Source organism: Canis lupus, chromosome 1, assembly GCF_003254725.2.
Source record: "Canis lupus dingo isolate Sandy chromosome 1, ASM325472v2, whole genome shotgun sequence".
Lineage (NCBI taxonomy): Eukaryota > Metazoa > Chordata > Mammalia > Carnivora > Canidae > Canis > Canis lupus.
The window spans coordinates 46,695,462-46,709,604 of record NC_064243.1 but is presented as its reverse complement, the minus strand read 5'-3'; the positions used below and the strand labels follow the sequence as shown (position 1 = coordinate 46,709,604).

The following is a 14,143-nucleotide window of genomic DNA, read 5'->3' as shown; positions in this document are numbered from 1 at the left end:
TTGTTGAACATCTATTATACATGAGGCTCTGTTGTAGACACAGGGATACAGAGTATAAACAAGATTCAGTTCTGGCCCTCAAGAGCTCAGTCTAATTTATAGTAAGACACTCGATTTATTTTTAAGAGATCTCTTTTCTTGCCCTTGGCATTAAAAGGTAAGAGAAAGATTTGCCCTGAGCAAATAGAATGTGCCTAGAAATTTGATGAGGAATTCTATTTGGACTTTAGAGAAGGTAAAATATACCACTATGGAGTGGGAATAAAATTATACCAAGACAGTTAATATTTGGGATTAATGACAGAAGAAAAAAATAGGAGAATAAAGAAGATATTTTTATCTTCTTTAATATTTTTATCTTCTTTAATAAAGAAGAAATAAAGAATAGTATATTCTATTCAATCTACACAAAATTAGGTACATGTGAAACCTCATATGGGTGAAGTACATAAATTCTGATTGACCTTTCTAAGGTAGGCACACAAGAAGAACATCTAAATGTCCCACCCCACTTCTGTGCTACACACTTTTTCTGGATAATGGCACTATTAATATTCATAAACATAGTTACTGATAAATATCACTATGAAAATCAGATTCTAAAGATAGGAATTTTGTGACTCTTTAGACACACAGGGCAGGAATGGTGTTTAGCTGGATCAGATACCTCAGGTGTATAGAAAGGCAAAATTTTGTGATTTTCTCCTCATCTATTGTCCCTGTTTACTACAGAGTATACCCACCACTTGTCTAGCTTGTCTCATCTGCTATCACTGGGAACAGTGAAAGCCAATTCTGCATCAGGTATAGTAAGCCCATGCACTTGGACTACAACTCTGTTTAAACAGCAAACGAAGAGAGAAAAAAGGTTGTCATGTAGGTGGACAAGAATGAAGGCGCATGGGAGGGGGAGGGTGCTATTCAGTAATTCTGGAAGATTTCACCCAGGATACCTTCCATGCAGATCTGATGGTCACGGAATGGTGCCAAAGAACCGCCTCCAGCGACAGAATACATTTCCTAGCACATCACAGTCCTGCAAAAGCGTCAACTCTGCTTGCAATCCATGTCCAAAAGGGAAAGTTCGTCGTGGTTCTGCTTTCAGCATATCTCAAGGACTAATTAAATCCTCATTACTGCCTTCTAATTATTCAAATACTATGGGATTACACTAGGAAGTCCCTGCTGGCACCCCAGATGAAAAGGGTTAAATCACCTACGTCGATTCTGAGAATCCAGATCTAGTTCAGACCTTCAGAAAACCACCAGCATTACCATGAATATTTAACTAGACACCACTGTGAAAATTAAAAGGGAATTCAATTAAAAGGTTTTCAAAAAATTAATTCTGACCTCTCTACATCTGTCCAAATAAATAAGCCTTCTTGAAACGTTTTCACCTAATTGCTAATCCAATAACTAGAAGGGCATTTGCTAGTTTCATTAAGCTTCACATTTTACGGGGGTTAAAAATGCAATCATTTTAATGTTAATAATAATTATACTTATTTATCTACTCAGATGACTGAGTAGATAGTCCCTCCAAGCCCTTGTGGAAAACAGGGCAACACATTAAGAAGCTATTTGCTACTGCTCTTCTCCAATTTTAGGATATATAAGGTGAAGATTATACAAGAAGCATAAAAGTAACCTAAACTTGTTAGCTAGAATTTTCTCATAACATTTATTTTAGTATTTTAGCATTATCTGGATGCTTCCTCTAATGCCTTAGGTCGCATAATTTATACTGCTGGATTTTTTGGTGAAGGGCTTTAATAGCAATTCTTCATGTTGTTATATGAGGACTACAGAAAGAAAATTTATGATAAAAACCAGTGGCAAAGGTGTTATAGAATACTGAACTGAAGTTTTGACCTTTCTTCTTTTAAACTTATCTCAGTAATGAAGCAAAGAATTTGAACTTTTTCTTTATTCGGCTAGTAGGAAGTTTTAGCACCACACAAAGTGTAAACAGGAGATGCTAACTGAGGTGCTGTATGGGAGAGCAGATGAGAGTATTAGAGACACTACAGGAGAGTAAAGAGCCAATAAATATCTAAAATGTTTTCCTTCTTTTTGTACCTGGGGGCAATGGACATATCCACATTTACTTGCATATATACCTTTTATGGATAGAAAATAGAAAACTGCAGAAAGTTATGTTTGCCTACATACGATGTGTGGAAATGGATTTGTGATCGATGGCCTTAGACAAACTTGATCCCAGAACTACCAGGTCAGAGGGCGCTGCTGGGCTACCAAGTATCTGGGCAGCATACCAACTCTGCACCCAATTTTGGGAAGAAGACATGGCCTTGCAAATTCCAGTATGGTTCAGATCCCAGGACAGCTTCATGTTTGCAAAATTCTTAACAGAGTATATAATTTATTAATACACATTATTCCTGAACAGGAATCCCAGAACCAAGTGGGAAGGAATAATAATAGGGCAAGAGTTCAGCTTCCTGAGTTTACAGGGAGCCAGGCTTCAAGGTAGAGTTATTGGTACTGCTGTCTTACCTAAGGACTCTGGGGAATATCCAGAAAACCACACCTCCAAACAGAAGCAGGCTGCATCTCTTTGTGCAATTATCTCCAGGCAAGTGTCTTTCTAGAGTTTCTGCTATTAAAGAAAAACTATCCCCTGTAGATACATTAAAGAAGATGTGTGTAACTGGAAACTTACTCTCCTATCTTACTTGTTAAAACGAAGTTAAGCATAAAAGGAATTGCTCAACTTGGTTATTTTGGTACTTAGCAGTATAGAAGCTATGTTCTTATCTATCAAGGTCCACAGTTTCTGAGAGAATTTTTTTTTTTTAATTTTAATTTTTTTTTGAGAAAAAATTTTTTTTAAAGAAGATATGGGCAGCCTGGTTTAGTGTCTGCCTTTAGCCCAGAGCCTGATCCTGGAGACCTGGGATCATGTCCCACGTTGGGCTCCCAGCATGGAGCCTGCTCCTCCCTCTGCCTGTGTCTCTGCCTCTCTCGGTCTCTCTCTGTCTCTCAAGAATAAATAAATCAAATCTTTAAAGAAGAAGAAGAAGAAGAAAATATGAACTCACCAATATACTTTTTCCCCTCTCTGCTTCCTTCCTCACTTCCCTCAAGAGGGGTGAGGGAATATATCAAATGTAAAGATATAAATTATTTTTCAATACATGGGAGACAACACAGGGGGATTTTCCAGCAAGTGTTTTCTCAAATCTACTTTGCACTGTAAATTCTGTTGGTACATACCCAATGATGATGTCTGTTTCATCATCAGACGAGAAAAATGTTATATTCTATCAAAGCATTGTAATGATTGTGTCATTTGCCACTGAAAACCTGATCAAGTATCATTAGGAACTAATATCTCTTTCTAGATTTTAACAAATAACAAAGCCATTTAAAAAAATCCTTGCTATCCAATTCTGGAGAAAATTTAAGTCATGCACGTGCAACAGTATCGTTTACCAGCTCTTTGGAAATACTAGGTTTTCTTGCTTAGGGGACTGTCCAACCAACAAAAGGCACACAAAGGGACACACATAACATCTTTAGCAGCCTTTCAGAGAAAGTTTGGGAAACATGTTCATAAAAATCAATTCAGATTAAGCAAATTATAAAATGTGTATTTGCTATCTGAAGGAAATGGTCATTGTAACTACCCAGATTGTTATGTATCCATTACAAGTTACTAAAACCACACTACCTATCATGAGGATAATTAGAGGGGGAAAAAACCCCACACATATCTATATCATGGTTTTTATACAGTGACACCAGAAGAAAACTCTAGATTTTGTTTACCAATATATTTGTTTGAAAGTTTTTAAAAAAGATTTATTTATTTTAAAGAGTAAGAAAGGGGCAGTGGGTGGGGAGGGAGAACCTAAGCAGACTCCATGCTGAGCATGGAGCCTGACACGGGGCTTGATCTCAGAAAATCTGAGATCATGACCTGAGCCAAAACCAAGAACTGGATGCTTAACAGATTGCACCACCCAGGCACCCCTGTTTAAGTTAAAAGTTTAATTTAGCTATGCTTCCTCATCGTGTCATTGTTGTTCACATTTGGCTTTCTACATTTTCAAATTTCTTAAACATGTATCAGTTGGAAGAGGTTGCGGGACATGCTGCTGGAAGATCTAGGAGAGGTTTCTCTCTTTTAAAGGTTCTTAGCAATAAAGATTAGAATTGCAGGGTTTCCAAATAAGGAACCTCTTGTCCTTGAATGCTTGCCCAAGAAGCAGGACTCCACTGATGGGAATGGTGTTACAGGATTATAGTGAGGATTAAGGGAATGCCAAATAGTTTCTTCATCTTAGTTCTGGGTCTGGCCTGAGCAGGTTTTCAGTGCAAGACAATTACTCTGATCCTTTATTTTTTCCACTTCCCTGACCCAGCAACACAATGTAGCTCAAGGAGTTTGGAGAGAATTCCTCCCTGTATGGTGCTAGTACGCTCTCCATGAACTTTGAACTGTCTTCCAGATGACCAGAAGCCCAACGAGTTAACACAGAAAAAGGATGTAAGGTACCAGACTGGTTCACAGGGGGTTACGGTGGAAAGTTTAGAGAAAAAGATGTACAGACCACACAATTATAAGAGCATATTATGGTATCTTTATAAGGCAGTGGTTCTCAAAGTATAGTCCTCTGATCAGCAGGATCAGCAATAGGTGGGAACTTGTCCAAAATGCAGATTTTAAGCAGCCTACCACAAGCCCTACTGAGTCAAAAATCTGGGGATGTGGCTCAGAAATCTCTTTTAACCGTTCTCCAGGTAATTCTCATACACTCTGAAGTTTGAAAACCATTAACTATCCCATTATTAAGACATATTTGTAGTATTTCAATAAAGGAATTAATGTGCTAGCTATATATTAAAGTATAATAAAAAGAGTTAAATATGTAGAGATATTAGAAAATAAATATCTCATTTTATTCCTACTAAACATTCATTTCAACACAAATGATATGTAGCTAGGGCTAACCCATCTTTTTATTGGCATTACTTTCTAAATAACGAGGTGCTGAGTTATTAAACATGAAATAACTGAAATCTTATAATTCTAATGAGAAGCAAATCGTCATCTGTACAACTCATACAGGAATAATTATAAACATGAGGAGTTGGGAACCTTTAAATAGCAGCTACCAAGCCAGCACTTCTGTCTTCTGGGTGAGCATGGGGGAGGAAGACTGAAAGTGGCATGCTCCCTGGGCGGGAGGGGTGAGCCTCCAGTCACGGGCAGTAGGAGGTCCCTTGGCACAGCACCAGGTGGTGCAGTAGGCGTGTAAACCCTGGTCCACACTATTCTGAATTAAATCACCACCAATAAAAGTAGCTTCACTACAGAAGGAGAGAAGTAGACAGAGCTAAACAAATGAAGGCCAAAGGTCTCAGCCAAGGCAATAATATGTGGGGTCAACATGCCCGAATGAGCTGAAGATCAAAGCGGACAGATGTGGGACAATCTACATGTTCACGGGCTTCAGGAAAAGAAAGTCTTCTTTCTTCTGGCTCTGGCACTGACTAGCCTCTGAGAATGAGAAAGTCCTATGGAACCTCTCTGGTCCTCAGTTTCTTTATTTGTAAACTGAGGTGAGTGGACTCTACAATCTCTCAGGTTGGCTCTAGGTTCTAAGATATTACAATGATTTAATACAAGGTCTTACCATGTGTTTAAATCTTTACTGTTTAAGTATCCTGGGATAAATTATTAATCAAAATGGTTAAACATACACACACTCTAACATTTTACTTCATTAGGACCAATATCCAAGTTGCATCATTAATAGTCACTTTTACACAGCTAGATCAATTGTCAGGCTACAGTCATGTATAAACTATGCTTCATGGTGCTATGTGGACATTTATACTCATTGGGTCTTGAACTACGTTTGGTAAAACGTCACCTAATCTGCAAGAAAGTATCCTTCTTTTCCATATTTGTGGTTGTATGTATGTTTTTATTTTGTTCATCTGATGAAGAAACAGAGTATTCTTTAAGAATCATCTATAAGGAGACGCACAGGTGACCAAATTCATGTAAGCCTTACATACTGAAAACACAAAGATATAGAAGATAGGAACTGAAGACTAACCTCTTTCCTGTGGCATTGGTGACTGGCTCAAGGCAGGATGGGAACTGGATTCTGACTGGCTCCCAGGTGGCTGAGGAGGCATCTGACTGCCTGTAAAACAGGAAGGGAAGTGGGGATGGGGAACCATCTACGTTAATATTGCAATTGTGTAAAATCAAGACACAGTTTCATTTATAAATCTTAATGATTACCAAAGGAATGGCCCCATATAGAAAAAGATATCGCATGCTATATATATTGCCCCTTTCTGGTAAAATGAGGAAGAAACATAGATAATCATTTTCAGCAAATGACCCCCTGAGAAGTTTCATTTCTTGCTGAAGGAGTTCCCAAACTCACAAATAAATTAGCAGCAGAAATCTGACATATGTTTTAATGCATTTAACAAAATCTAAGATTAGTAAACTGAACTCCCCCTCCTGAGTTTAAACTAGTTTCTAAGTGGCCAGGCATGCATAATGGCCAACAAGTTTTCGTTGGTAATATTTATTCAATGTAGAAATATCAACCAATTTCTAAAAAGAATCTTTATAATTAATCAGAGATATAACATAAACACAGATGACCTCCATGAAAAAAATGTAAAATATACTATAGGGTAGCCCTGGTGGCTTAGCGATTTAGCACCAACTTCGGCCCAGGGAGTGATCCTAGATACCCGGGATCGAGTCCCACATCAGGCTCCCTGCATGGAGTCTGCTTCTCCCTCTGCCTCTCTCTCTCTCTCTCTCTCTCTCTCTCTAATAAATAAATCTTTAAAAAAGAATAAAAAAACATACTATAAAATATATATATTAGCACTAAAGAGAGACATATTATTCTGTACCTCTTTTGATCTTTATTTCTAATAAAGCAACAGCATCTATTAACATCTATTTGATTTCCATTTATTTAATGTGTACTAAGTTGTTTTTTCAAACTTTAGTGTAAGCTCCCTGAGACAGGAATCTTTAATCCCTTCATTAGCATAATAATAATACAACTTTGTTATTTAATGGCTCTTAATCTGAGAATATGAATTAAGGGAAAAGATACTTATTATTTTTATTAATTAAACGGAGACAATGAGTCATGTAAAGGCAGGAGAAGGGATTTTGAAACTTAAGAATCACCAGAGTACCTGAGTTCTCCACTCACTTTTGGGCTCAAAGGTTTAGATACATTTTGACTAAGGATATTATTGAAGAAGGCAGTTGAATTTAGCACAATCCTCAAGGGGCTAGCTCTCAGGGCATGAATACCCTGCTGTTTTATCTTCTAATCTCCTCCTTTGTTAAAATAAACTGAAAGACTAAAATATACAAATAGACACATCTACATGGTGTGCACACACATACGTGCAAGCATATACAGGTCTCCCCGCATAGCTCTTGGGTTACCACAGTCTATGATATTGCTAGGTCAAGCTAACTGCTTTGACATCACAGGACCTACTTCTCTACAGTTCTGTATACTGCTGCAAGAATCACAACTGAGTAGAGAAGGAAACTCATGTATTGAAGATTACCACCAGTTCACTCGGTGAAGGTCATGCTGCAGATTCTGGTGATTTACCCTGAACTTCTACCCTCTCATGTTTCTAACCAATGGTATCTCTGTTAGGCCAGGCAGCCTGACTACTGACCAGGAGGAGCAGGGTCCCCTGAGTCTCTCAGGACTGTCACTCATTACTAATTCTAATAAAGGTTGTATCTGCGACAGCCAGAGAGGCAGGAAGATGATTTTCCATTTAGATAATACATACACATAGTTGTTAAAATATAATGATAAAAAAATCCTGAAATTGTTTTTGGGAGTTTAAGCTTCTCACTTTTAGAAAAGAGAATGTATGTGAAACCTCTGAAATGTGGCGCTGTGAAACCACCAAGAGTAGCTCTTAAGTTATAGCCACATCTAGTGTATCAAACACGGAGACAAACGGTCCAGCCTCTATCCAGCCATTCATTTTACTCCCAGACATTTGTAGTAAATTAGTGTTAGCACCAAATAATTACACGTAAAGTAAAAAAAAAAAAAACAATATTCTGGCTGAAAACAATTTCAAGGATAAGCACTAGTCATCAGCTTCGCAGTGGACACACAAAAGTTGCTGTGTCTACTCAGGGTCATGTGCTCCCTATGAAATGCCCTTAGGCTCCCAATCTGCAGCCCATTTAGAAATGGAAAGCACTCTGCAGCCAAATCCTGACTTTTTAAAATGTCAGTGGGGAATCAGCTGTGCTAAGACAGTAAGTGCTTACATTATAATGATTGTTTCTGTATGACAGACCAAATTCAGAGCCTCGTGACAGCATAACAAACAGTAATTCTACGTTAATACAGGACACCACTACTTACACTATGCACGCCCAAGGCACTGCTCTCATGTACAATATATCAAGTAAAAATAAAAAAGGCCGTAAGAAACCCATCTCATGAATTCATAAAATACTGCCATATCCAAGCAGCACTACTGCCTGTCTGGTGCAATCCTAAGACAACACCCCTTTACAGCAATGAGAAAATTTATTATTAAATCTATCCTTTAAAGAAACGAACAAGAGCCTTTTCATGGTAAAGACAGATTAGAGCAAACTGCTTTATGTTCTCCAAGTGCTTTTACCCCCTATCTTTCCACCAATCGTTTCATAGTTGCCAAGAAATAACTTCATCCTCAGTATGTATAGGTAGAAGCACAGTCATAGTAGACAATGAATCAGAAAATATGTCTGAGAAATATAACATAGGATTTGTGTCCATGGTCCGTATAAAGAAGACAACTCAGAGCTCCCTGAACCAAATGAATTCAGTAAATACCCTCAAAACCATAGATTTTTATAGGACATATGTTTCTTGTAAGTAAAGCTTTTTAAACAAAATTTGGTAATTATTTTAAAGGAGAATATTGCCATGCATAGTGAACAAACAAACTTTATGGGAAGGCTTTAGCATTAAAACAGAATTTTGAAAGAAAGCCATTTCCCCCTTGTCTATGTCTATTATGATGCAAACACAATGGAAAAAACATTACAACTGGAAAAAACTATGCTGAGTTAGAATAAATCCCACCACTTTACAGCTACATATTTATTCTCCAATGACCCTGTACACAATATTGTGCAAAATCTTGGTGCAACAAAATAAAAATGAAGGATTAATAAGTCACCTGAATCTCTTTTTTTTAATTTAATTTATTTATTCATGATAGTCATAGAGAGAGAGAGAGGCAGAGACACAGGGAAAGGGAGAAGCAGGCTCCATGCAGGGAGCCCGACGTGGGACTTGATCCCGGGACTCCAGGATTGTGCCCCGGGCCAAAGGCAGGTGCTAAACTGCCGAGCCACCCAGGGGTCCCCGTCACCTGAATTTCTTCTGTTGCCAACTTAAAACTCTCAGAAGTCTTTACCAAGATTTTTTTATTACAAACTTTTAATTAATTTTACACTTAAAAGTTACAAAAGCAGTACACTGAGTTCCTATATATCCCTTAGCCCATCTCCCTTAGTGTTCACATCTTATATAACCATAATAGAATTATCCAGAAGCATTAACATGGTACCATACTATTAACTAAAGATCTTACTTGAATTTCACCATTGTTTTTCTTCCATTCTAGGATCTCACATTGCATTTAGCTATTTCTCCCTGGTCTCCTCCAGTCTATAAAAGACCCTTAATCTTTCCTTATGTTTTATGACCTTGACGTTTTGGGAGAATACTGTTCATGACATTGATCGGCTTCATTTCTCGTGCTATTTACCCTGATTACTTGGTAAAGGTCGGTGTCTAGTAAGTCCCTCCAATATAAAATTACTATTTTGCCTTTTGTAGTTGTATCTTAGGGAAGATATTTCAGACTATGCAAATCCCGTGTCTCTCAAACTTGCATGCACTAACTTCAGCATCCATTACAGACCCCTAACATTTATTATAGTAGTTTGTAATAATGACTCTTTATTCTTTCTTTCCTTCTGCATCTATTAATGGAAATCTATTGTGAGGAAGAACTACCTCTTCTTCCCCATTTATGTATTTATAAGGCTATTTCTTTCTATCCATTCTTTCTATCCTGTAGAAGACACACTACAGGACGACTTCCAGCAAGTCACATCCTGTGTAATCCCCATCTCTTGACTGAGGACAAAATCTGTGATTTTGCTTTAACCAAAGAATATAAAAAAAGTGATGAAATATCACTCCTAAAATTATGTTCCATGGCAAAGCTAGAGGCATTTTACAAATATAATTTAAGTTCCTAATGGGCTGGCTGTGAGATAATCAAAAGGGTGATGATGCTGTGTAGATCTGACTTTCAAAGAGGACCCAGGCTTCTCTGAGCAGACCAGTGCTTCCAATGGCCTTGAAGAAGTAAGCTCCCGTGATATGAACCGAACCACATGGCAAGGATGAACCGAACCACGTGGCAAGGACAGGCAGCCTCCAGAAGTTGAGAGCCTCACTTCTACAACCCTAGGAAATTAATTTCTCAAATTAATTTTCCCAACAATCTGAAAGAGATGGGAAGCAGATTCATCCTAGTTTAGCCTCCAGATGAGAAGACAGACCATCTGACACTTTGCAGCCTTATGCGGCACTGAGCAGAGGACCTATCTAGGCTGTGCTTGGATGCCTGGCCATGGAATTGTGAGATAGTGTATATGTGTTGTTTTAAGCTGTGTGGTAATTTGTGAAAACAAAAAACTATTACTCTCATAGATATTTATTTTATTCCATGGGTAATATCCAACATTGACATTATTTTGTTGCTAAGTTGTTCTAGCTTTGACCATCAGAAGCTCCTGCAAATCCTTAGTTTTTAGAATCATAAGATACTGCAGGCTATTTTGCATTTTTTCTGACCCAGACCTGTGATCAACCACTTCTCCGAGGAATGCTATTTCTTTTTACTGGAAGATGATGCTCACAGACTAAGACCTGGGCACTAGGTCCGCTCATTATTTCTGGGATGTTATTGCTTCTAGATTGTCTCAGTGAACAGAAGTAGGAAATATATGTATGTACACTAACTTATATGTATATGCATATGTATGTTTCGGTATTATGTGTGTAACCATGAGCTTATGCAAATACCTCAAATTCCAATCCAAAATTGGAGGGTATATTTTAGCCTTCCCTTAGTTATGATTTCTTTCTACAATAGTAAGAAACCCAGTTCTCATGATCTAAATTCATTTACCAATTTGTTCAATTCTATTATACACACAAAGTAATTTCAGTAACATCATTGTGAAAAACACAGAGCCATTGTTAGGACTTGTAATCCATTTTGTGTTCCCCTTCACACCTTGATTGGCTTTAATTGTTTTGATATTTTGGGGGTATGTGAAACACTTCTATGGTTCCATAAGTCACAGCTATCCAGAAAGATACATGCAGACATGCCCCTCCTATTTTCTTTTCCCCTTTCCACTTCTTTCCCAGTTGTCCTCTATAATAAACAATCTTTTTAGGTTTTGGCTTATCTTTGCTATTTATTTTTTATATAAATGAAAGGACAGCAGTGTATTCTATTTACTCCTTAGTTGAAGGATAGAGTATCCTAGATATCTTTTGTGCTTTGCTACTCAACAGCATGTCCTGAAAAGTACTTTCCGTAAGTTTGTAACATTTTTCATTTGAAGAATAGGTACATGGTACTCCTTTATGTGAATATTCCATAGTTTATTCAACCACTTGCTTACATATGGGTATTTAGGTTGTTTCCCATCTCTTACATATGTATTTTCTTGTGTGAGATCTACCTTGAAGTGGGATTGATGGGGCAAAAAAATATGTAAATTTCCCTCTATGAAGTTCTGAACCAATTTAAATTCTCATCAGCAATGTTGGACAAGTCTAACTCTCTATAACTTAACAAAGTATGTGGTCATTTAAAATATGTCATTCTTATATGTGAGAAACAGTATCTGAGATTTTTTAATTTGCCTTCCTGATTCTGAGTGAGTTTGACCACTTTTTCATTTTGAGAGAGATAAAAATCTCTCTTCTGGTTAATTGTTTGTTCATATCTTTCCCACATTCTTCAGCCTGGGTTTTTTAGCATTTTAGTCTTGAAATTTTTAAGAATTCTTTATCTACCAGGGATTTTAGCTCTTTCTCTGTGGTAGAAGTTGTGAATATTTTCTTCTACTTTGTCAGTTGTCTTTCGATTTTTACAATGGGACTTTTTTTTTTTTTTTTTTTTTTTGTAAAAACAAGAAGTGAAATGTATCGATATTTTTATGGCCTCTGGATTTTGTGTCCTAGTTAAAAAACTCTTCTCTGGATCCAGGTTAAAGAGGAATTTATCTCAGTTTTCAAGTACATGAATGGTCTCATCTTTAATCTACTGGCAGTTTATTTTTGTGTGTGATGAGATATAGATCAAATTTTATCTTTTGTGATCAGAGCTTAAGATCTACTTCTATAGCATGTTTTAATGTTAATAAGGCTAGTTCCTAACCCTTCAACTCACTTTTTCATTTTTCCAACATAGTTATTTTTCTATATGAACTTTAGTATCAATTTGTTCTTATAAAATAGCTTATATTTTTACTGGGATTGCAATGATATTATAGGTTAATTCAAGGAAAATGAATGACTACTGAGTTCATCCTGTTTAAGAACAGGAGACGACACATCTTTCATTGTTCGTGTCTTCTTTAGTTTCTTTCAAGCACATAAAAGTTTTGGGCATTTTATGTTATGTTTATTTTTGAGCATTTAATCTTCATTGTTGCTATTACAAATGGATTTTCTCTAACAGTATGTCTTTTAACTGTTTATTGCTTTGTAGAGGAAGGCTGTTCCTTTTATTTTTCATTATGATAAGAGTATTCTTTAATCCCTATCCTCATTTTCTCCCACCTCCTTACCTCCCCTGTGGTAACCATCAGTTTGTTCTCTGTGGTTAAGAATCTGTTTCTTGGGCAGCCCTGGTGGCGCAGCGGTTTAGTGCCTCCTGCAGCTCGGGGTGTGATCCTGGAGACCCAGGATCGAGTCTCACATCGGGCTCCCTGCATGGGACCTGCTTCTCCCTCTGCCTGTGTCTCTGCCTCTCTCTCTCTAGCTCTGTGTCTCTCATGAATAAATAAAAATAAAAAAATCTTTAAAAAAAAAAAGAATCTGTTTCTTGGTTCTCTCATGGAAAAAAGAGAGAACATTTTTTTTCCCTTTGCTCATTTGTTTCTTAAAGTCCACATATGAATAAGATATGGTTTTGTCTTTCTCTAACTTATTTCTCTCTGCATTATACTCTCTAGCTGTATCCATGTTGTGGTAAGTGGCAAGGATTCATTCTTTTTTGGCTGAATACTATTCACATCTTCTTTATCCATTCATCTGTTGATGGACATTTGGGCTGCTTCCATAGTTTGGCTATTGCAAATAATACTGCTATAAACACAGGGGTGCATGTATCCCTTTGAATTAGTGTTTTTGTATTTTGGGGGTAAATACCCAGTAGCAATTCCTTGATCATATGACAGTTCTATTTCTAATTTTTTGAGGAACCTCCATACTGTTTTCTACAGTGACTGCACAAGTTTGCATTCCAACAATGTATGAGGGTTCCTGTTTCTCCACATCCTCATCAATACCTGTTATTTCTTGTGTTGATTTTAGCCATTCTGACAGGTGTAGCATGGTATCTCATTGTAGTTTTGATTTGCATTTCCCTGATATGAGTGATGTTGAGCTTCTTTTCATGTGTCTATTGGCCATCTGGATGTTTTCTTTGGAGAAGTGTCTGTTCATGTATTTTGCCCATTTTTAATTGGATTGTTTTTGGGATATTGAGCTGTAAGAGTCGTTTTCTTTTTGTTGTTTTTTTTTTTAATTTTTATTTATTTATGATAGTCTCACAGAGAGAGAGAGAGGCAGAGACACAGGCAGAGGGAGAAGCAGGCTCCATGCACCGGGAGCCCGACGTGGGATTCGATCCCGGGTCTCCAGGATCGCGCCCTGGGCCAAAGGCAGGCGCCAAACCGCTGCACCACCCAGGGATCCCTGTAAGAGTTCTTTGTATATTTTGGATGCTAACCCTTTATCTGATACATCATTTGCAAATA

At 37.4% G+C, this 14,143-nt stretch overlaps 1 protein-coding gene across 11 annotated transcripts in view; it reads right to left on the bottom strand.

The window, feature by feature from the left end:
* Positions 1 to 14,143, bottom strand: part of ARID1B (AT-rich interaction domain 1B) — a 434,844-nt gene that overhangs the window by 87,051 nt on the left and 333,650 nt on the right. For all 11 annotated transcript variants that reach the window (XM_049113926.1, XM_049113935.1, XM_049113930.1 and 8 more), the window contains one exon: positions 6,096 to 6,185. In XM_049113926.1, the coding sequence (XP_048969883.1) occupies positions 6,096 to 6,185 (90 nt within the window). The remainder of the gene's footprint in view (positions 1 to 6,095; positions 6,186 to 14,143) is intronic.